We start from the raw sequence: 24,090 nt of genomic DNA, 5'->3' as shown, positions 1-24,090 counted from the left end.
TAAAGGGAATGGCACTGGTTATGACGGGCCCTCCAGCATGTCAGGACACAAACACCTCTCAGGAACTGGGATGTTCTATTTCTTTTTTTTTTTTTAGAGGGAGTCTTGCTCTGTCACCTAGGCTGGAGTGCAGTGGTGAGATCTTGGCTCACTGCAACCTCCACCTCCAGGGTTTAAGCGATTCTCCTTCCTCAGCCTCCCGAGTAGGTGGGATTACAGGTGCACATCACCACGCCTAGCTAATTTTTGTTTTTTCTTGAGACAGAGACTCACTGTTACCCAGGCTGGAATGCAGTGGCACGGTCTTGGCTCCCCGCAACCTCCACCTCCCGGGTTCAAGTGATTCTCCTGCCTCGGCCTCCCGAGTAGCTAGGATTACAGGCACCCACCACCACGCCTGGCTAATTTTTCTATTTTTAGTAGAGATGGGGGGGTCTCGCCATGTTGACCAGGCTGGTCTCAAACTCCTGACCTTGTGATCCACCCGCCTCAGCCTCCCAAAGTGCTGGGATTACAGGCGTGAGTGCCTGCACCCAGCCTAATTTTTGTATTTTTAGTAGAGACGGGGTTTCACCATGTTGGCCAGGCTGGTCTCAAACTCCTGACCTCAGGTGATCCATCTACCTCAGCCTCCCAAAGTGCTGGGATTACAGGCATGAGTCACCACACCCGGCCAATTTCTTATAAAAAGTTTTTACCTTTAATTTTTGCTAAAAAAAACAAAACAAAACAAACCTTTTCTCGTGGAGCTTTGTATGACTCCACAACAATCTCTACTGTAGTTAAGGTCAACTTTCTTCACTACGTAATCAAGAATGACAAACATAATTGACCACAGCAGTCCGCTGCTTTTAGAAGACACTCTACCTTCGTTCTCCACTTCAGAGCCTCCTGTGCTAAGGGACCGCCACCTCTCCTTGGCTCGGGCAAGACAGATGTCAAAGAGCTCTGGAAGAAAAGCCTCTGGGTAAGTGTTACGTGCACATGTATTTTTCGTCAAAACCACCACAGAACACAGTACTATTTCCTCCAAATACTTAAGTTCAACTATAATAGGCTTAATGCATACTTAACAGGCTACTTAAACCATTCCCCCCAACTTGGCCTGAAAGTAATTTTATTGTTTAAAGACACAGCCTGAAACAAAGAAAGATTACACACATCACTGCTATTTAGTTCTCTGACACAGCCTACCCACAAAACTGCCTTGTTTTGGTCTTTGTGACTTGTCTACTGCTTCTCCCAGACCGCGAGATCCCTGGGGCAAGACGGTGAAGCTCTCTCACTCCCTCTGTATCCAAAAGACACAGCACTGGAATTGACACAGAGCAACCCAATCAAGGAATGTCTCACTGACCGAGGGAGGGAAGGACGGACCAGCAGAGAATCATTGGGTTTCAAGTAAGGACATGGTGCAATTGCCCCCACCTGGCACAGGCCTCGTCTTGCTGCCTGGCAGTGAAGCAGGGGTGGCGGAAGATCCCAGGAATACGCAGAAGCTTCAAAAAACAGGACTCTTGCTGGCAGAGAAGGATCATGACAGCCTCCAAATCTCCATATTAAATATGGAACTTATTTTTGTGACAGCTCTCTTCGGGTGGTTTGGTAATAGTTAAACAACACGACTTCACTAGCATACACAGACCTCCACAGGTATATCCGTGCCCCATTCTTCTTTCAAGGACAAGTGTGAAGGCTGAATCCACAGAGCTCCTTCTCAGCGCCCTGTTCCCCGACACAGCCCAGTCTCAGGTGCTTCCTGGTCATCTGGCTTTTTCTTTTTTTTCCGAGATGGAGTCTTGCTCTGTCGCCCAGGCTGGAGAGTGCAGTGGCGCAATCTTGGCTGACTGTAACCTCTGCCTCCCAGATTCAATCAATTTTCTTGCCTCAGCCTCCTGAATAGGTGGGATTACAGGTGCACGCCACCGCACCTGGTGAATTTTTTTTTTTTTTTAGTAGAGATGGGATTTGGCCGTGTTGGCCAGGCTGGTCTCAAACTCCTGACCTCAGGTGATTCCCCCCTGCCACAACCTCCCAAAGTGCTGGGATGACAAGCGCCAGCTGCTGCACCCGCCACTCCTCTGGCTCTGATGTTCCTGATCAGCTCCCAGATGTCTCAGATTACACACAATCACTTGTCTATCACTGAGACTTTAATTGCAGCTACCCATGGAATTTTCAGCACTTTATTTTTCCCATCATTACTTTTGGAAAACACAGCAGAGCACATCTGCCTTCTGGGCAGTGCACGCTATTTTATTAAAATGTAATCCAAAATCTAGTTTTGCTATTATAGTATCAGTGTCCAAAGCAGTAACTCAGCACGCGTGCTCCCAGGACAATCCCACACTGCTCTGAGCTGCTGCCTCATGCACCTGGTGGCACTTCCACCTGCTTTCGGCCTCCAGGAGGCCGGCCAAGCTCTGGTCATTTTGGCAGGAGGTGGATGAAAACCACTGTGTGGCCATGGCCACTAGGGAATCACTTCCCAAGTAAGGCATTTGACAGTTAAGTCACAGAGGCTGCCAGCCTCGGGGTTCAATGGGTCAAAGTGTCAGAGAGTTTTAAGTCTCCCCCATGGCTTTATTGGTGTGCATCTGGGGAACGCTGGAGGCTGGACAGCTACCACACCTTCTTCCCAAACCCCCTGCTCCAATGTCAAAGTACAAGATTGACTGGGGCCCTAAAAGTGAAGTTTTAATAGTACTATTAGGTCGACTTTCACTAAGTTTTCAATTGTACAACCACAAGAGCAAAACCTTAGGGCTCTCCAAGTCAGAACACGGGATTTAGGATTAGCCTGGGCCTAGGATCAGAGTCCTGGCCCCACACACACGAGCCAGAGACCTGGGCACAGTCCTAGCCTTTCCAGGATGCTGAGCCTTCTCTAGAGGAAAATGAGGTCAAGGTCGCACTGTCAATATTAAATAAGATCCATAAGTAAAGAACCTAATATGATGCTTGGTACTCAGCAACCAAGTTTGTTTGTGTTCTTACACTGGCTTGGAAATGTAGTAAAATCGAGATTAAGCAGGACCCAGTAAGGTAGCATTCATTCACACAGCAGGTATTTCTTAAGGGCCTGCCCCATGCAGAGACCCAGGGTGGGTAAGGGTGAAAAGGTAGAGAGCACAGCAGGTGAGGGCCCAGCTTCCTGAGTACCAGTGCTAGTGGGGGCCACTGACACTGTGCGGTTCACAATACAAGACAGACAAAATGTACACAAATCGAGCCAATACCAAGGTTTGGATAAATGTCTAAGACTCATGTCTAAACATGTAACTGACTCGTCAGTGGTTTAGCCCAATCCAAAACAATAAGGTCCATAGATTTTAATTTAAATAAAATCCACCCAGGCATCAGTGAGAAGCAAAAATTAAACACACACACAAAGTACTGTGCATTCCATCCAATCTGCAGAGACAAGAGTTTAGAAATAAATGTTCAGTAATTTCTCCAAACCTCAACTTCTGAGGATACTTTTAAAAAACCATTTCCACAAGTTAAACGTTATTCATCTTCTCACACAGAGATGTTAAAACAAAATTTTGGTAGGTATGGATTTAGCCAAGAGGGAGTTCCGGGCCCCCACGTTCCTCTGTAGGACCACACCGCACAGAAGCCAGTCACCTGCCAGCTGGCTGACGCTCCGTGAGGGCGTGAGGGGAGACCTGCCTGGGATGAGGCTAAGATAACCTGTCAGGATAAGAACAACAATCAAAACCCCAACTAGAGAGCGAAGATACAAATCAACTGTTTAAACTCAAGGCCTTCATGAGCATAAAAACCACATCATCAACTCCCCAGCAGGTCCTAGGCCCAAGAAAGAGCAGGAAGGTAGCCCCGTCTTTCCACAGCTCAGACCGCAGGCAGGGAGGCAGAAGTGAAAAGAATGGCTGCCAGTATTAATCACTTAATTTGAAGTCTGTGGGCTCCTGGCACCTATTTCACTCTGGATGCGCTTCAGAGTGCTCAGGACACCTGGGGAAGTGAATTCAGCCTGAGGGAGGAAGTGTACATGCAAACTGAGTAGATGCAATACAGCGAGAGATCAGTGAGCATGGTTCTCACCCAGCAGACAAACTCCCAGAGCCCCAAGGACCCCAGTCCCAGCACAGTATGTTGTCTCCTCCAAGGCTGCCTGAAAAAAAATCCCACAAAATACCAACAGACACCCCAGTACAATAAACACCCTCACAGCAAGAACCACCTCCCCCTTCCACACTCACGTCGCAGGCAAGGCTTGCCTTCCTAGGACTTTGATCCGCGAAGCTCAGGCACCTCCCCGATGCTCTAAGCCCTGTCTTCCAAGCCCCCTCTATTCAAGAGCTCCTGCGCTGAGCTGTCAGGTAACCGGAGTGCACAGCACTAAACCCAGGCCTCCCAACTGCCCCTCTCTCCTGAAGGACACAAGTCTCCTGGTCTCTCAAAAGACACAGATTCGTGGCAATGGCTGCCATTCTTTCCAACAGGGCAAAAGGGAGAGAAGAAGCCATAGGGCCTGGAGGTGGACTCCCCAGGATCATGCAGGCCACTCACCGTGGGTGATATTTAACTCGTTGCCAATGGCTAAGCTCCAGACTTTGCCTCTCACACTTGGAGGGATTCCCTGCCACCATAAATCTCGAACTTTTCTAGAGCACCACCTGGACAAAAATGGAAGCAGGAGTTTGAGTCTGTTCTACACAAAGACATTTGTCTACCTGCGTGCCTAGCCCCGAACCACCAAGAGCTGGGATGCACCGTTGCATCAGGCACAGCCCCTGCCCTCAGGAAGCTTAGAGTCCAGGGCTCTGTAAGGATCAAATCAACAATCCCCTTCCACTGGCAGCTGCCGTGGCAGGTATGGAAGAGCACAGCATAGCGCAGGTCACCACGAACCAGAGGCCCAGGCACACTCTGGGGCCAAGTTCTGAATGACCTGAGCACATGAAGGACGGGAAGGACTTTCTGAGCAGAAAACACAGGAAAAAGCAATGGCTTGGCCTCCTACAGGAACAGCACATAGCTGGGAGTGGGTGAGGAGTACCAGGCGGCACTGCAGCAGCACTGGAGACAGAAGCAGACCCCAGCAGAGAGTCAGCAGACGGCCATCGCACCACCAATACAGGCCCAGCGCCCAGATGTGAGCTGGCAAGCTCTAACTGCGGAGAAGAACTGCTGACTCAGAACATTCTAGACTGTACAGAGTCCTTCAGCTCTGCTGGGACACGGAACACACACTGCCAACAGCCTGGGCAAACCAGGCCCCCGTGGTGCCTCTGAACGCAGCAACGTGGGGAGCACAGGCTTGAGGCTGCAGAAAGCAGGCTGCATCCTAACTCCATCCTTACCTGTGGAATCCGGACAAATGATCTCTCCTCTCTGAACCTATACCATCCTCTCGAAAGTCAAGACGATGAAACCTACACCCAAGGGCCACTGTGAGGATGAAGTGAGATAAAGTACAAAAGCACTGAGAACAGTGCCAGGCAGCGTCCGTGTGCAGTCGACGGGAACTGCTGTGGGTCTGCATGCAATGCATTCAGACCACATCCAACCCACGGCCCTGCAGGACAGACCAGAGTGGTCTCCCTCGGTGGGAGCAGCAAGCATTCTGAGAACCTCTGTTCTTGTTACTAGATCCCATGCGAGAACAGGTATAAAGTGTTTCCTGACAGCATCCAGCCTTTTGAGGATACTGCCTTAAAAAGCATGCTCTGAGCATATTTTCCTAGTGGAGACCCTGAGCAGGGCCGCGTGACCCCTGCAGTGCTGACATGTGGGACGAGAGCAGAAGGGAAGCTGGCATCCAAGCTCCCCGAATGCCTCTGTGCGCAGCCCTGGGACTTCTGCCCGCACACTGGCCCCCACCGTTCTGAACACGAGAATAAAAACAAAGACCCACAGCTGCCCCTCAGATGTAAAGAGGGCAGCAGCTGCCAGACTCTGCCAGGTGCACTCTACTGGACACTGGGGTCACTATCCTCAAAGAGCGGAAGACAGAGGCCTGAACAGACAGCTGTGTGCACACAGAACCACAGGGCCCTAGAGCCAGGGTGGGGGCAGCAAAGTCTTCCCTGAGCTTTGGAGAGCACACAGGAGTTTGCTGGCTGAGGAAGTACAGGACAAGAGCACTCCAGACACAGGGCCTGGAACATGCGAGGCCCCAGGTTTAAAAGGAGCAACACCTATGGGGGGCTCCCTAGGGAGAGGGCTCTGTCCAAGTGGAGGAGAGGCATCCGAGGGTGAGGCTGCCGAGGAAGGCAGGCCACCTCACTAAGGGTGTTGCCTGCTAAGGGTTCAAACTGTGTACTGACAGTCACGGGAAGTTACTGAAATTCTAGGTAAGGGAGGGGACACTGACTCATGCTTTAGAAGCTGGCTCAGGAGATGAGAAGAAGGTGAACTGGAAGGGAGGGGAAGGGGCTATCACAGTCTCCAAGCAAGGGATGGCGCAGGCTGAGCCAGGGTAGAGGAAAGGAAGATGATGCAACTTCAACTCGCTGCATCCAGGGTGTCACTGCCGGCTATGACGACTACAGCTGTGGCCCACAGATTCTAGAAAGACATGCTCTGCAGTTCAGCCACACCCAGAGCCACATCTTACATTGTTTCCCAGTTAGGTAAGATCTCATTATTCCAGGTGAGCACAGCGTTTCCAATGCTTTCCTCGACTCTGCATCTTTCTTCCAGCTGCTTCTTCCTTCGCTGGGCTTCTTTCAGCTCTAGAAATCACAATTTAGAAAAACAACAATCTACTAACTGATATGGACCATTTCCAGGCAAGGTGATTTTCCTGTCACACTGCGAACACACCAGGAAAACCGCCCTGAAGCAGAGCGAGCATCAGCTCCAGCGCTCACTTCACACCCGACGGACTCCAGAAGGCTCAGGCATTATCCACCCTTTAGTAAGCTTGCAAAGTCTAACATCTAGACAGGAAAGTACACAAAGAAGAATACGATTCAGTTGGCCAGGCGCGGTGGCTCACGCCTGTAATCCCAGCACTTTGGGAAGCCAAGGCGGGTGGATCACCTGAGGTCAGGAGTTCGAGACCAGCCCGGCCAAAGTGGTGAAATCCCGTCTCTACTAAAAATACAAAAATTAGCTGGGCATGATGGCAGGGGCCTGTAGTCCCAGCTACTGGGGAGGCTAAGGTAGGAGAATTGCTTGAATCCAGGTGACAGAGGTTGCAGTGAGCCGAGATAGCACCACTGCACTTCAGCCTGGGCAACAGAACGAGACTATACCTCAAAAAAAAAAAGAAAGAAAAAAAGAACACAATTCAGTTACCACAAAACAGAAAAATCCCTGAAACTACCATCCTGATCAAAACAACCGAACGTTACTGGAACTCTGGAAGTCTCTCCTGTGCTCCCAGCCCTATCCCCTTCCAAATGCAAGCTCCATGCTGACTTCCAACAGTTCGAGCACTGCTTTTTTTTTTTTTTTTTTTTCAGACGGAGTTTTGCTCTGTCACCCAGGGTGGGGTGCAGTGATGCAATCTTGGCTCACTGAAACCTCCGCCTCCCGGGTTCAAGCAATTCTCCTGCCTTAGCCTCCTGAGAAGCTGGGATTACAGGTGCCCACCACCAGGCCCAGCTAATTTTTGTATTTTTAGTAGAGACAGGGTTTTACCATGTTGGCCAGGCTGGTCTCAAACTCCTGACCACCCGCCTTGGCTTCTCAAAGTGCTGGGATTACAGGTGTGAGCCACCATGCCCAGCCTTCAGCATTACTCTTAATCTACAAATAGCAGCTCTGAGAAATACCATGCATTTAGTTTACATATACTTTTTTTTGTGTGTGGTCAAATTTACCATTTTAAGTATACAGTTCAGTGGCATTAAGAACATTCATACTGTACAACCACACCACCATCCATCACCAGAGCTTTCTCATTTTCCCAAATCAAACTGCCCCCATTAAATACTAACTTCCTACTCCCCGTCTCCCCAACCCCTGGCACCCACCATTCTACTTTTTGTCTCTGAGTTTGACTGCTCTAGGGACCTCACAGAAGTGGACCATACATTATTTGTCCTGTTTTGATTGATTGGTTTCACTTAGGGTATCTTCAAGATTCCTTCATGTGGCCACATGTGCCAGAATTTCCTTCCTTTTTAAGGCCAAATAATATTCCACTGTACATATACACCACATTGTTATATATTTTTATTTTTTTTTTTTGAGATGGAGTCTCGCTCTGTCACCCAGGCTGGAGTGCAGTGGCACGATCTCGACTCACTGCAACCTCCACCTCCTGGGTTCAAGCGATTCTCCTGCCTCAGCCTCCCAAGTAGCTAGGACTACAGGCATGTGCCACCACACCTGGCTAATTTTTTATTTTTAGTAGAGACACGGTTTCTCCATGTTGGTCAGGCTGGTCTCGAACTCCCCAACTCAGGTGATCCACGCGCCTCGGCCTCCCAAAGTGCTGCGATTACAGGTGTGAGCCACCATGCCTGGCCTTTTTTATTTTTATTTTTAGAAAGGCAGACTGCCACATGCAGTGCCTCATTTGGATGTGTCTGGAGTCTTGGAAGGTTGACGACTCTACATTCGCCTACGAATGGAGCCTGTCTGGAGGCTCTAGCAGGGGAGTGCAGCTACTCACATACCCTGACTGAAGACCGGTCCTCTATCAGGGATGGTCATTCTCTTTGACCAAACACACAGCTTCGGGAGGGACGCACATGGAGTGCTAGTGGGGAAGGGGACACCGGGCTAGCCAGCAGATCAGCCGAATCAACCCTGGTGATCAATGGAGCGACAGATATGACAGCCAAATCGCCCTCACATCCATGTTATATATTTTTAAAATCTCCTAGAAAAAGAGTTTAAGTGTTGCAAGGAATTTTATCAAAATATCTTCTTGGAACTTTAAAAAACAACCCAGAGAGGGAAAGAAATATACGTGTCGTTGATGGCTGAAACTTTCTGTAGTCTAGTATTTCTATCTTACACAGTCACTTTTCTCACGTCAGTTCAAAGTGCTTTTCTCTTGAATAAAGCTACCCGGAATGGATAGTAGCCTTCTGCGAGAGACACAGGCACCCAGCTCCAAAGCCTGGGGCTTTACAGATCGCCCGGGACAGCCCTGGGGGCTTCTGGGATGGAAGAGGCCTCCTTGGGAGGCTCCCAGCAAACCCTGTGGTCTCACCGCTTCTCCCCTCTGCCTGCCTCAACGTCCCCCCGAGTCCCTGCAGTCCGCCCACGCCACCCTGCAGCCCTGTTTTCGCTTGTGGGGGCCTTCCGCATGCATCTTTTTTTTTTTTTACTGGAAGACTACAAATTTCAAAGACTGAAGTTCAGGTTCTATGACTCCAAATGGTAAAAAGAAAATAACCAGAAAGACACAAACCCTGTGCTGCCTGATTTAACCCATCAAGTGTGAACCCCATTACCTCGCTTTTTGGCCTGAACCACCATTTCTTCATACTGCTGTCTGTGCTTCTGAGCTTCTTCAGCTGGTTTTGCTGGGAGATTTCTTGACAGGAAAGAAATGAGTTTTCACCATTATAAATACCGCATAGAAGTCTTTCAGAAAAAACCTGAAGCATAATTTCCTAAAAAATGTAAAGCTCAAACACTAAAAACTCATTTTTTTAAGATTACACAGTTCTTTCACAAACTTTTATAATGCTTTCTTACAAAAAGAAAAACAAGTTCGCTATAAAACAAATGAATGTCGCTCACGCCTGCAATCCCAGCACTTTGGGAGGCCGAGGCAGGCGGATCACGAGGTCAGGAGATCGAGACCATCCTGGCTAACATGGTGAAACCTGTCTCTACTAAAAAATACAAAAAATTAGCCGGGCATGGTGGCGGGTGCCTGTAGTCCCAGCTAATCAGGAGGCTGAGGCAGGAGAATGGTGTGAACCCAGGAGGCGGAGCTTGCAGTGAGCTGAGATCGCGCCACTGCACTCCAGCCTGGGCGACAGAGCGAGACTCCATCTCAAAAAATTAATTAATTAATTAATTAAATAAAAACAAATGAATGCGCCGGGAGCGGTGGCTCACGCCTGCAATCCCAGCACTTTGGGAGGCCGAGGCAGGTGGATCACGAGGTCAGGAAATAAAGACCATCCTGACTAACACATTGAAACCCTGTCTCTACTAAAAAATACAAAAAGTAGCCGGGCGTGGTGGCACGTGCCTGTAGTCCCAGCTACTCAGGAGGCTGAGGGAGGAGAATCGCTTGAACCTGGAAGGCAGAGGTTGCAGTGAGCCAAGATCGCGCCACTGTGCTCCAGCCTGGGCAACAGAGCAAGACTCCATCTCAAAAAAAAAAAAAAAAAAGAAAGGAAAAATGAATGACAAAGATTAGCAGGAAGAAAATAACAATTATCCATAACTGCAACAGTGATAAACACTTAATCTTTTGGTATATTTTCACCCCACACTCCAAAGAAACTTTGATTTGACTGCAATACACTAATAACTGTCAACACCTAATTCTTGAGGCAGGGCACCCTAACAGCATTTGTTACATGTATGTATGAAGACATTTCCTGACCAGATTTTTAAAGTGAACAGATTTCATACTAGCTACGTGGTTCATTTGTTGTTTGACATATACACAGATGTGCACCTTAGTTCTAAGCATCTTGGTATACCTTCAAAACCCATTTAAAAAAATACAATTCGTGCTCTCTTTCAGAAGCGTGCTTGTAACTGTACTGGCACTAGGGTAAAGGGAGAGCAGGAGTGTCTGGCTGCCTGTGTCCCTCACACAACAGGACCCACATTCACTGGGACATTTTAAACAACCATCACTTGCTGCAGGAGAGTCCGCCAGTTCACCTTTCAGAGCATGAAAACGACTGGACTTCAAAGGGCAGTCTTTTCCTGATGGCCTCTAACTTTCCAGTCCTCCATTTCTCTCCCCAGCATACAACTTTCAAGGACAAGAAAACAGTAGAAGACACACTGCTTCTTTTTTTTTTTTTGAGACGGAGTTTTGCTCTTGTTGCCCAGGCTGGAGTGTAATTAATGGTGTGATCTTGGCTCACTGCAAGCTCCGCCTCCCGGGTTCAAGTGATTCTCCTGCCTCAGCCTCCTGAGTAGCTAGGATTACGGCACCCATCACCACACCTATTTTTTTGTATTTTTAGTATTTTGTATTTTTAGTAGAGACAGGGTTTCACCATGTTGGCCAGGCTGGTCTCGAACTCTGGACTTCAAGTGATCCACCGCCTCGGCCTCCCAAAGTGCTGGGATTACAGGCGCGAGCCACTGCACCCAGCTGACAACTTATTTTTAAATGCTAAAGTAAAAAGAAAAATTACCAGAACGGAAAATCCTGGTCAAAACTTCTATGCTACAGGACAGTTTTCCAAATTGGTCATTTAATATAATTACAGAACACATGTTAATATAGAGAATAAGAAATGATTCTGGCTTACTCTTCTTCCCTTTTCTGACCCTAGTTTTTCTCTAACGAAAAGCTGCTTAGCAAGTTGTACTTATTTCCTAAAGCAAACACTCTAAAGAGAGTCTTCTTAAACTCACGCTGGTCTGTCCTCGAGGATGAGTGCGGTGGTGGAAAGTGGTTCAAAGTCAAGATTCTTCCTCACATTCTGCTTTGGAGAGGGTGGCTTGCTAGGTCTTCCAGCCTTGTCTTCATATTCCTAGGACAAAGAAACCAGGGATGACTCCAGGTCCTTTCAGATAGGATGAAGTCCTTCGGAAAGCAAGAAAGTTGTTTTGTCATGAAACTCTTTTAAGCCAATTTCGAGGACAATTCGCCAAAAATCTTTCCTGCTATTCAGAATGAAAAGCCGCTGACTAAAGGGGTCTTTCTGGAGATGGAGTCTCGCTCTGTCGCCCAGGCTGGAGTGCAATGACACGATCTTGGCTCACTGCAACCTCCACCTCCTCGGTTCAAGCGATTCTCCTGCCTAAGCCTCTCAAGTAGCTGGAAATAGAGGCGCTCACCACCACGGCTGGCTAATTTTCGTATTTTTAGTAGAGATGGGGTTTCACCATGTTGGCCAGGCTGGTCTTGAACTCCTGACCTCAGGTGATCCACCCGCTTCAGCCTCCCAAAGTGCTGAGATTACAGGCGTGAGCCACTGTGCCCAGCCTAAAGGGGTCTTAGAGTTCCAAAGCTGAGACCATTGCTTTATGATATGACTGCACGCTTCCCTCGTTGGTGGGGAAATAACAAAGGATCTCATTATCAAAGCAGCCCCTTTGAGGAGGGCCCTCAAACGCTGCCTCAGGTCTACTGTCTCCTGGGTAACAGGCATGTTTTCTCTCTTCTGGACACTGTAAATTTTAACTGATTATTATCACGGCCACTGGGAAGCTGCCACTGCAAATTGTTATGTAAATAGTTTTGCCATGCCCTGGAAATCTAAGAGCAGCCTCCACATCACTGGGTCACCGATTCACCCATGCACTGCAACCACAAGAGCTCATTCACACCTGGTGACCCACATTCCAAACGCCCAGCTGGAAGAACTCAGGAGAGCCAAACAGGTTGGTGCTTCTGAAATAATGTGTGGGTACTTCGCTCTGTGCAAAATCAAAAAACACAATCATTTAAGATGATTATAGATAATTAAGGAAATATTACAGACAAGGCTCTCAGGAATGCCCCTGAAGGGAAGATAATCTCATTGAGGAGATAGGACAAAGAAAGGTAGTGTTAACCTAAGATTTCATGTTTGTCATGAGGTGGTGAGAAATTGCTAAATGAATTTCAGGGAAACTAGCTGTCAAGAGGCGTGTTACTGGTGAAATTATGCGGCAAGCAATTATTCTCTTAGCCAGAAAGGCCTCTAAAAAGTAGAAAGAAATAGATTATTTCCTCAAAATACACAGGCTATGAGAAGGACGTGCACCAAGAAGCAGTTGGGTGGGGCAGTTTCTGTACACCTGGATGTATATGGTCACATGTCTTAACACTGTTTACTGTGGCTTAACATGGTTCCATTACAATTCTAAAATTACTTCCACTTACCAAAAACTGAAAACACGGACTCATTCCTTGCTGGATTCAAGCATCTGAACATCTACACTGTATGGGGTACACAGCCGTGACCTAACACGGCACTAGCCCTCATGAAGCTTCAAGTCTAGCACCTGAATGTCAAAGTCTCCAATTTCATAGGAAATCAAACAAAAGCTGTGTGTTGAGAAAGATTCTGAGGCATGCTGCATTTTAACAAGAATTAGTAACACATACCCCATGAGGTGCTACTTATCTGCTGAGCCTGGTCTGGTGAACTGTATGCCAAGGCCAGAATGCTGGGCCCAAAATCAGCCATGGCAGGATGTGGATGCCCATTTCCATCGGCTTTTGTGTGCTCTGTGCATGTGGACTCACTTTGTCTTCACAGCCATCTGCTTGGCAAGTGTTACCCATTTTACAGACAGGGTAACTGAGGCTCAAAGTGAAGTGACTTGCCTGAAGCATACAGCCAGCAAGGCTGGGCCTGCCGCCCTGAGTCTGCCGCCCTGAGCCGGCCCAATATCATCTGTGAACACACTCAAACCCACAGGTGTGCAGTTTTAGAGGGGAAAGCCCGAGTCCTACGCGGTGGCCTCTGCAGCCAGATAGCTCTGGGAGCAAATTCAGATCCACCAACCACCAGCTGTGACCTCGGGCAAGGTACTCACTTCAAATCCCTAAGCCTTCTTTCCACATCTGCAAAATGGGAAACCCCGCCTGCCTCACCCTGAGAGGGCTGCTGGAAGGAATGAGGCGATGTCACAGCCTCTGGTGCACAGGGAGTGCTGGAGAAGGGCAGCCCTTGTTGGTCTGCGCCACTAGCTTTCTCTCCCCTCAGACCTGAAACCACGGGAAAGGCAGAAAACCATGCTCTAGTGCCAAACAACAATCTAGGAGCCCTGCCAAGTTGCCAACAGCACAGATACAAAAAGTAGGAGTAAAAGGAAGTAAAAGCCTTGAGTCATGACCAGAAACATCAGATCGCTTCAGTCAGAGCTTCTTACTATTACCAACAGCAACAAACAGTGGCGGCGGCTGACGCTAACAAGCCCAGCACCTCTGAGTGCTTTACGCGTGCACACTGGGTTAACTCCATCTCCTCCACACCAGCCCCCCGAAGGGGCTGCTCCACCCTAGACCATGCTGGGTTAACTCCATCTCCTCCACACTAGCCCCCCAAAGGGGCTGCTCCACCCTAGACCATGCAGGGTTAACTCCATCTCCTCCACACCAGCCCCCCAAAGGGGCTGCCCCATCCCAGAGCACGCCAACAAGACAGCTGCACAAGGACACGCTGTACCTCACCAGCGCAAAGCTGTGGCTGTGGTCAGATGGCCCAATGAAGGTTCAAGAAAAAAAAGCAGGGATGCAGGCTACCTGAGGCAGGCATGGTTTCCTGCCTCTTCCAGTGGTTTCAGGTCTGAGGGGGAGAAAAAGCAAGTGCCACAGACCAACAAGGGCTGCTGTTTCTCCAGCACTCCCTGTGCACCAAACACACACGGGGACCCAGAGGTGTCCGTGACTTACCCGGCGGGCAAGCGGGGAAGCTGGGTCACAGGCCACGCGCTGGGGTTCTGCAGCCACACTCCTCATCACAGAATTCATGCAAGCCTCTCGCAGACATGCATCAGAAGTAATCCATCTTTCAGATTCAGTCTCAGTAGTTTTCACAACCGTGACCGAAACCTCAAATACTGAACTAAGTGCACAGATTAGCAGAGACGCAGGGTCAAATGCTTGTTTTAATCACAGACCAAGGCATGATTAAAATAATAAAGTAACACAGGTGGCCTAGCCTGCTCATACTTGAAATCCCAGGCAAAGCCCTTTCCAAAACCTTAGGCACCCTTTCAGAAGAGAAATGGTGTTGGAAATGGTGACAGGTCCTGCTCTAGACCCGGTTCTCCCAGGGCAACCTGGAGGTGACAACAGTAAGCTCACTGTCCAGGCCAGACAAACCAACTTCAGAAACAAGAAAGAGGACTGTTCACTCCCAGGATCCCAGAGGGGAAGAAACAGCACCTGGAGAAAGAACACTCAGTTGTGGATTATCAGCGCTAAGGTCGGGCTAGCAAGGGATAAGGCTCTGGAAGTAAAACCAGAGTTCTAGGTCCTGGCTTGGGTGAGTCGTCTTGTCTCTCAGTCTGTTCTCAGCTATAAAACAGTAGCAACTGTACAGACCACTGTGGCGGTCAAGAGATAAGATATGTAAAATGGCTGGGCACTCACTCCCTCAAGTGCCAAGCCCTTTCTGTGTGCCAGGCAAGTACTGGTGTGGTCCACTTCAGTCCAACTCATCATTTCCAAGTTCCATCTCTGCATGGGACCAAATTTTGAAGTCTCTTGGTTTAAACCAAGCATCGATGCCCGTCTTGCTGTGCTCGTCAAAATCCCTGCAGACTAACAGGTAAAATAAACTGCCCACTTAAGTGACAGCTGCCACCCTGGACAACCCTAAAGGGAATTTATTTATTTATTTTTGAGGAGTCTCGTTCTGTCACCCAGGCTGAAGTGCAGTGGTGCAACCTTGGCTCACTGCAACCTCTGCTTCCCGGGTTCAAGCGATTCTCCTGCCTCAGCCTCCCAAGTAGCTGGGATTACAAGCGCGCGCCACCAGGCCCAGCTAATTTTTGTATTTTTAGTAGAGACAGGGTTTTGCCATGTTGGCCAGGCTGGTCTGGAACTCCTGATCTCAAGTGATCCACCCACCTCAGCCTCCAAAGTGCTGGGATTACAGGCGTGAGCCACTGCATCCAGCCCTCAGAAGGAATTTAGAACAAGGTTCTTCAAAGTTCTGGCAGCAGATCAGTTTGATTGGTCACAACAGCATTTAAAAAAAAAACAAAACAATAAAACACAGTACATAAATACAATTTGCTTCAGCTTTACACTTAGTTATGTCAGTACAATGAGTCTCAATTTAAAGTGTCTAACTGGGGATAATTTCAAAAAAGTTTGCAGGCTGTCAGTTTAGAAGCACAGTTGTTCGAAGTCCCTGCTCTGGGCAGCTTATAAGGAATCACGCTGGGAAAGACGAGACCATACCAACATGGCAGCAGCACCTCACTAGCAGCCAACTTGTGGGGTGTGGTCTGATGACCCAGCTAAGGTTGAAGAAAAAAGGCAGGGAGGCAGGGTGCCTGAGCAGAGCCCCAGTCTCATGCAGAGGGCTCTGCATGAGACTCAGCATGCAGGGCAAGAGGGAAGGGGCCATGTGGAAAAGAGGAAACTAATTTGTGAAGGGACCACGCGGGCCTGGCACTTTAGGAGATCCTCAATCTCCAACCCAGCAGGGCTCACTCGACAGGGGCAATACGATGCAGGCAGAGGCTCCCACACAGGTGAGACCGTGAGGTGTGCCAGGAGGAGCGAGCCACACACTGTGGGAGGAAGGGCAGGATGCCTGAGGCCAGGGGGACATGGGAAGCTTTCACAAAGGGGCCAGTTGAGTGGACAGACAGGTAAGACGTGGGCTAGAGGCCAAGAGGAAGAGGCACTCTGACAGCAGAAGCAGTGGCCAAGAGACACCCACAAGCAGGCTAGCACCAGGATTTGAACCGGGAATGGTGCAGAGTCAAAGTTGCTTTGCTCTAGATTTGAAGGTCTCAACACGTTACCCAGAGGTGCTGGGACAAGCCCCAGGAGAGAGAGGAGAGCCAGAGGAGAGACTATGAGGTATGGGGAGCCCCTCAGACGCATCCAGGGGCAGGGTCTACATTCCACGTGTGATCTGCACAGTGCTAAAGACAAGAAGGGCACGAGACTCCTGAATTAGGTTTAACGTTTGTTGGTTTAAAAAGCGGGGGGAAAGCCTGCTTCAATGCACATTTGTTTTAAGAGGGAAAAGAAAGGATCATGATTCTCACACAATGAAAAAGTATTCCTAAGCCTGGCACAGAGGTGCTGTGCCTGTGGTCCCAACTACTCAAGAGGCTGAGACAAGGATCACTTGAGCCCAGGAGTCCAAGGTTGCAGTAAGCCATAACCGCACCAGGGCAACAGGGCAAGACCCTGTCTCAAAAAAAAAAAAAAAAAAAAAAAAAAAAAAAAACAAAGAAAGAAAGAAAAAAGAAAGTACTCCTGGTAGAAAGACAAGAAGGGTCATCAATGCTACTTATGAACTGGAGGAACACTACAAAACAGCCAATGATGTCAATAACCTGCTAGTGGAAGCCCCCTGACTTCCAGGAAGGAGCCTCTAGCTCCCTGGAAATCTATTTTAGCTACAAGAGGAAAGGGTCATCAGTCAAATCCTGTGCTTAAATCTCCGACCCCGCTGTCTGCAGTATCAAGATTCACCAGTGAAAATAACCTGAGGATTTGGGAGTGCGCCTGGAATAAAGCTGCCAAGGCAGGCCGGCCATCCGAGTGGTACCTGTCAAAAGACTGACTTGAACTAATGCTGTGACAGCACGGCCACCACATCTGCACAGGCTGAGGACCCAGGGAAGCGCTGGGGGACAGCGGCAGGCCTGGTCTGAGCCAGCACCACCAGCAGAATGACCTTGAGCTCCTCCTCCATCCACAAGCCTGTTTCCTCATCTGTTACACTTGAAGATTAAATGAGAACCAGCATAAGCTGCAGAGCCAAAGCAGGTGCCCAGAAATGATAGGAGTATGACTGTCACTATATACTATGAAATTACTCTTCACAACATTCCACTCTAAGAGGGTTGCTTGTGGAAAAGGGCACGAAACTGAAAGTGTCCGCAACACCGCGGCTGGTCTCACACTTGGCCATTTGTAAAAGCAATTGTCTTGGAGGGGGGAGCCCAGTTTAGCATCTGGGAGGGGCTCTGTTTTGCCATTTTGAGGGGGAAGAATGGCCTCCACAGGTCTTACAAAGGTCCCACCTTCCAAAAGGCAGCCCCGGGTAACCCCTGAAGCCTGACCTCACAGTAAGTAAAGCCACTGAGAACACCTGAGTGGTTCCTCTGGCCTGGATTCTTTAACCAGCTGCAGTCCCCTCCTGGAAAGCGTTCTCTAAGTTACTGGGAATGTTGGCATTCTGGGAAGCACTCTCAGGAGTCCTTTTGTAATAGTCATATTCCTCCCAGAGCATCAAAAGTTAATATGCGGGCTGGTGAATGAAACATATTCAAAGGAACTAGGTTTTAACACGCCCGGTTGCTGTTGCAACCTGACCACCTCATTGGGCTCTAGAGCTCGGAGCGCAGTCTCATCTCCATACAAAGGCTCATCGGATCGCAGGCGAGGCCCTTCTGGCCTCTAAGGGGGCTGCTGGGCCTGGCCCGGCTCTGAAAACAGGGTAAGGAGGACTCAAAGGACGTGCTCGCTCACGCTGTCTCTCGTCGTCCTAGTAAACGTGAACCAGAAGAAAATACGTGGAAACACAGACACAAAGAGTACCAGGGAGGAGAGCGCATCAGCAGCATGCACAGCAAGCTTCGCCTGTTGAGGACAGATGCACGTGATGCTCGCACACCCGCACAACCGCACAACCGCACACATGCACACTCGCACCCTCCACCTGCGCGGGGCCGCAGGGCTGGCAGGCCCAGGACAGGACAGGCCCACGGGACCGGGCAGGCCTGGGGCGCAGGGAGAGGCACCGGCCCGCACCCCGACTCACCATGAACGCCGGGGCCTTAGAGGCGCGCGGCCGGAGGCTCCATGCCCAGCGAGCGGAGGGCCGGCCTCCCTCCCTCCCTCCCGGACCGCGGGCGGGCGGGCGGACGCGGCGGCTCCTCAGACTCGCGGGGCGGGGCGGGGCGGCAGGCCGCTCAATCGCGCGCAGACGCAGCGAGGCGATCCGCGCTGCCGGCTCGGCGCGTCAGGCCTGGCTGGAGACTCCCAAGGGGGCGGGGCTGATGGGCGGCGAGGGGCGGGCACAAGGGGCGGGGCTGGGGCGTCCCCGTGGTACGGCCCCACCGGCCGTAAACACCGGGGACGCGCGCCGACAGGCGGAGAGCCAGCTTTTGCCTTAAAGATCACCCGAGAGCTGAGAAACGTGTTGCCAAAAGAAATTGCATAAAAATATTCGCACTAGTGAGCTCTGGGTGGCGGGGTGATTGTGAGCAGTTTTTACGGGCTACCGTGGCTCCTGTTTTTCACAAAGTATTAACAGGTGGGTTTAAAACGTCAGGGTGCACACAAAACACTTAGAGAAGCCGAACAGGCGCCCCGGGGCTGCCGGGAGGGAGACGGAAGCCGGCGGGACAGCGCCCTTCAGATGGCGCGGTACGCTGTCGGTGAGACCTCAGGTTTTTAAAAACAGTCTTTAAACTTCGACCCTACACCGTAGGGACTACGTCGGGTCAAAATTACTTCTGGTCAGCCGCAGGCCCCAGGTCCCAGGGCTGAGCAAGTCCGGTCTGCGGCAACACGAGGCTCTCCCGTGACGGGGCCTCACCCAAGGCTCCCCCAGCAGATCTCCTGGGATTCAGAACTACCAAATCGCCGGCAGACAGGTCTCCATCAGAGGAAGCCTGTGACAGCCGCCAGGATAAAATAAAAAGGACAATGGCAAGTGATAGCAAAGACGTGGAGAAGCTGGAATTCTCCTAAATCCTTGGTAGGAGTGTAAAATGGTGCAGCTTCTTCTATAATTCAACATCCCCTACCATACTCCCAGGAACCCACCCAAGAGAAATACGACCAGAGAGACTTGCATGCAAACATTCCTAACAGCATTGTTCACGCCAACCAGAACGTCCACCAACCGCGGATGCATGAGCAGCAGGGAAACGGCCATGAAAAGAAACTGCTGAGACATGGGCCTACGTGGATGAACCTCAAAAACGCTAGGCCAGGTGAAAGATGCCAGACAAGAAAATTCCATTATTCCATTTATGTGACACTTCTTAAAAAGGTAAATCTCTAGAGAGAAAGCAAATTCATGTTTGCCTGGGGGTGAGAGTGGGATCAACTGCAAACAGGCACGAAGGAACTTTTTTGGGTGATGAAAAATAAAACTTTGGATGTCGAACATATTTTAAAACTAGATTGCAATGATAGTTGCATAACTGTATACATTTATTAAAATCGTGGAACACTTACAATGAGTGGATCTCATGGTATATTATTTATACCTCAAGCCATTTTTAAAAATAGGATAAAAGGGAAAGAGGCTGATTCTGGCTGAAAGGATTAGCGAACGCCTTGTTAAGACAATTATCCAAAATTTGAAAATAAGGCAAAAGCAGGAGTAGGGGTTATTCTTTCAATTAATTCCTGGGCACTTTTAGCATGGCTGCCTAAAGATTATTTAACTATCTAGGACACTGTCCCTGTGCTATTTATTACTCCATTCAAGCCCAAATACTGTAAAGTTACATATTAACTTGTAGATAATGTCCAAAAGAAAAGATAACCCCAAAGATTATGTTTTATTGTGACCAGTTTGTTTGTTCATTGAAATCTAACCTAGCCATCTTACTCTAGTTCTTTTTGGGTTTTATGCATATATGTGTGTACAAACACACACACACCCCTAATTCCTCAAATGCTCTTGGCATAAGTTTTATCTCTTACTGGTCTCCTCAAGGCGTAAAATAAATCTTTGACCTTGATCATTTTAATTTTAAAAAAGGTAAAAGTCTTGAGAAAAAGGAGTGTTTTATATGAAAAGAATAAAGGGACATATAATTAAGGCAATACACAAACCTGACTGGATCCTGGTTCAAAAAGAACAGCTTGATACAACTGAGGAAATTAGAACATGCTCTGGGTATCAGATGCTACTATGGAATTCCCCATCATTCTCCTGGGTGTGGTAACAGTCATGGTTATGTAGGAGAATGTCTTTACTCTTAAGAGCTGTGTGCTGAAGTATTTAGCAGTAAGACGTCATAATACTGCAAATGGTTCAATTTTTTAAAAAATAGAGGCACAATAAAGTAAATATGGCAAAATGTCAACAGCCGCTCCATCTAAGTGGGGCACATTGACACATTAAATTGCCCAGGCGAGGGCAAAAGCATTCAAAAGCTCCCAGGGGCTTTTCTCTCGGTCTTTCCGGGAAGCGGCATCAATTAAGCTGCACCATCTCTTCGGCGTTCACAATCGTACACAACGGGCCACCCGCCTGCAGACACCACTGCCGAGTCCAAGGTCAGCCAGAAACCAGACTTAGAACACAGACAGTCCCCTCCTTACAATCACAGGCTACTACAGCTTCAAGTTATGTGTTTAACAAGCTTCCTAAGCATACCAGAGAGAAGGTGCTCAAAGAACTCAGTCTGCAATTACATCATGTCAATGCAATTGTGTGGACGAAATTTACACATACATAATTTGTCTCAGAGAAAGGCCTGGGAGGGCAGACATGAAACCATCAGAGACTCCTGTGACGGGGGCTGTGAAGTCTCAGGAGGGAAAGGATTTTCCTGTCTTGCATCTATCATTTGAGTATTTGATAAGTATTTTTTCATAAATTGTATTTAAAATTTGAAAAATAATTTTCAAGCTAATTCAGATGGCATCAAAAATCGATTTCACCAACTGCTATTTCCAAGCCACACCGAATTATTACTGCAGCAAGGTTGTTTTTTGGGTCTGTTGCTGGCTTTTTTCTATGCACACAAGACTGAAGGTCTAGCCGTGACAGGAGACCACAATGAGTCCTGACCGTGCCGAAGCTCCCATGGGATGCCAGGATGCCAGCCACTGCTCCACGACCCCATGCTTCATTGTACTTCACCCTCACGAGCATAGGCAATGTGAGCACTACCTCTGCAGAGGATACTGAGGCTCAGAGAGACAAAGACATGGGCTTAAGTCCACACGACTGACTGTAAATGACAGAACCAAGGTACACATTCCGGCTTTCTAATCCCAAAGCCAGAGTCTTCCCAACCCACCCCAACCCCATGTTCACAGGCCCGAGACCCCTCTCACCCCAGTACTGTGAAAGGCCCCAGTAAAGACCTGTAAAAGAACAAATGTGTTTCCTGTTCCTGAATTCCTATTCCTTCTGGCGAGACGCAGCAGTAAGACTGAACACAAGATCCACAGTGTTTGCACCAAAGAAAGTGTGCTCTCAACACTACCCTCTCTCCAACTAACGGAAACTTATCACTTCCACATTAGGAAAAATAAGCAAAACTTAGGAAGCATTAAGCATTAAATAGGAATTTCAGTCTTTATTGTTAAAAGGCATTGGGGATAAAGAATTTATACTTCTCAGAATAAATAAGCTGTTACCAGGATAATAGAAGACTAAAAAGGAAAGTGCAAATTAAACAACCATGCTGCCATTTCCCCTGTAGAAACTTCAGATCACTTCCTTCTTTCTCGTTCTTGGCATCATGTGGAAGTATGATATGTAATTAACCTGCTGCTTCTCTAAACCCCAACATTAATGGGGACAAATGGGGATTAGACATTTTATGGGATAATCTCCTGATAGGCCTGTTCTCCACCAAACGATCCCAGTCCCATACAAACATGACCTCTACCACCTTGACAAGCCAAAACTTCCAGAGTAGGTTCAGCTTTCAACTCGGTCACCAGCTGTATAATGTTTCCCTCTGCTCTGGCCACTGGAAAGCTCAATGTAAAGTTTGTAGCACACCTCTAGGAGTTACATGAGATTCTGTGAGTTGTATCTTGGGGCATCCACTTACCTCTGGGTTCATCTTGCTGTCCTTTGCCCAAATTTCCTCAACAATTTTTCTGTCATTCTACACATTAAAAATATATATATATATTTTAAAGGCCGGGTACGGTGGCTCACGCCTGTAATCCTAGCACTTTGGGAGGCCAAGGCAGGCGGATCACTTGAGGTCAGGAGTTCAAGACCAGCCTGGCCAACATGGTGAAACCCTGTCTCTACTAAAAATACAAAAATTAGCCAGAAATTGCTTGAACCCAGGAGGCAGAGGTTGCAGTGAGCCGAGATCGTGCCACTGCACTCCAGTCTGGGCAACAGAACAAGACTTTGTCTCAAAAAAAAAAAATTCTTTTAAGTAGACATGTACACAGAACAAAATACAAAAGGTACAAAAGTGTATACAGTGGAAAGTAGGTCTCCCTCCTATCTCCCATGTACCCAGTTTGTTCTCCTCTCCAAAGAAATTCCACTAATAGCTATTTTGTAAGTATCCTTCCAAATATGGTCTCTGCATTTATGAGGATGTGCGTGTATCTTTATCCACATAGAGCACACTATACAAATGGTAATCCATCTTGCTTTGTGAGGTTGGCGCAGTATTTCATTTAGGATTTCACCAATTCCCTGCCAAACATTTAGATAGCTTCCAATCACTTGTGCTGCGATCAATACCCTTATACAACTGTCATTTCACCTATATGCGTATTCATCTGTAGGAGAAATTAACAGAAGTGGAAATGCTGGGTCAAAAGAACCCTAAATGATTCACTAATTCATGTTAGTTTATTTTTTGAATTAACATACAGTTAGCTTTTTAGTGTATATAGTCCTATGACTTCTAAAATGTTGCCTTGTAGCCACCATTGTGACAATCAAGATATAAAACAGTTCTATCACTCTCAAAACCTCCTTTGTGTTAGCCCTTGGTAGTCACACCCTACCCCACCCCTGGCACTGTGAATCTGTTCTCCATCACTACAACTTTGTCTTTTCAAGTATGTGATACAAATGAAATCACAGCACGCAAGCTTTCGAGACTGACTTTTACCTTCAGATAATGCCCGAGGTTCACCCAAGGTATTAGGTGTGTTTATTACTGAGTCATATTTCGTTGTATAGAATGTACCACCATTCATCCATTCATTGAAAGGCATTTGGGTTGCTTCCATTTCTTGAAGATTATGAAAAGAGCTGCTATAAACATGTACAGATTTTTGTGCAAACATAAGTTTTCATTTCTCGATGGCAAATACCTAAGAGTGGGATTGCTGGGCTAATTCTAAGTATATGTTTCACCTATAAGAAACCTCCCAACTGGTTTTCCACAGTTGGGAAATGGCTGTACCATTGTGCATTCCCACGAGCAAGGTACCAGCTAGGACTTCCGATATAATGTTGAACAGGAATAGTAAGAGTGGACATCCTTGTCTTGTTTTCAATGTTAGGGAAAGGCCTTCAGTCTTTCTCCATTAAGCATGTTAGCTGTAGCTGTTTCCTGTAGATGCTCTTTATCAGGTGGGGGAAGTTCTCTTCCATTTCTTCTTTGCTGAGAGTTTTTGTGAGGAATGGACAA

General features: G+C 48.1%; 1 protein-coding gene and 1 long non-coding RNA gene across 6 annotated transcripts in view; one reads left to right on the top strand and one right to left on the bottom strand.

Annotated features, from left to right (window-relative positions):
* The window catches only part of TBC1D14 (TBC1 domain family member 14), a 124,376-nt gene that overhangs the window by 27,676 nt on the left and 72,610 nt on the right, over positions 1-24,090 (bottom strand). For 4 of the 5 annotated variants that reach the window (XM_003816459.7, XM_034951958.3, XM_034951959.3 and 1 more), the window contains 5 exons: positions 11,497-11,615; positions 9,390-9,472; positions 6,590-6,707; positions 4,540-4,646; positions 868-948 (listed from right to left, as the gene is read on the bottom strand). In XM_003816459.7, the coding sequence (XP_003816507.1) occupies positions 868-948; positions 4,540-4,646; positions 6,590-6,707; positions 9,390-9,472; positions 11,497-11,615 (508 nt within the window). Of the gene's footprint in view, positions 1-867; positions 949-4,539; positions 4,647-6,589; positions 6,708-9,389; positions 9,473-11,496; positions 11,616-18,536; positions 18,666-24,090 lie in introns of those variants that run through there. The other variant, XM_034951960.4, reaches the window with a different exon arrangement.
* LOC134730251 (uncharacterized) lies at positions 18,899-21,847 on the top strand. Its single transcript, XR_010111906.1, has 2 exons — positions 18,899-19,031; positions 19,209-21,847. It is a non-coding gene; the product is annotated as an uncharacterized LOC134730251 (long non-coding RNA).

This window comes from Pan paniscus, chromosome 3 (assembly GCF_029289425.2).
Source record: "Pan paniscus chromosome 3, NHGRI_mPanPan1-v2.0_pri, whole genome shotgun sequence".
Classification (NCBI taxonomy): Eukaryota; Metazoa; Chordata; class Mammalia; order Primates; family Hominidae; genus Pan; species Pan paniscus.
Note: the sequence above shows the minus strand (reverse complement) of the source record. Positions and strands in the feature narration are given on the sequence as shown.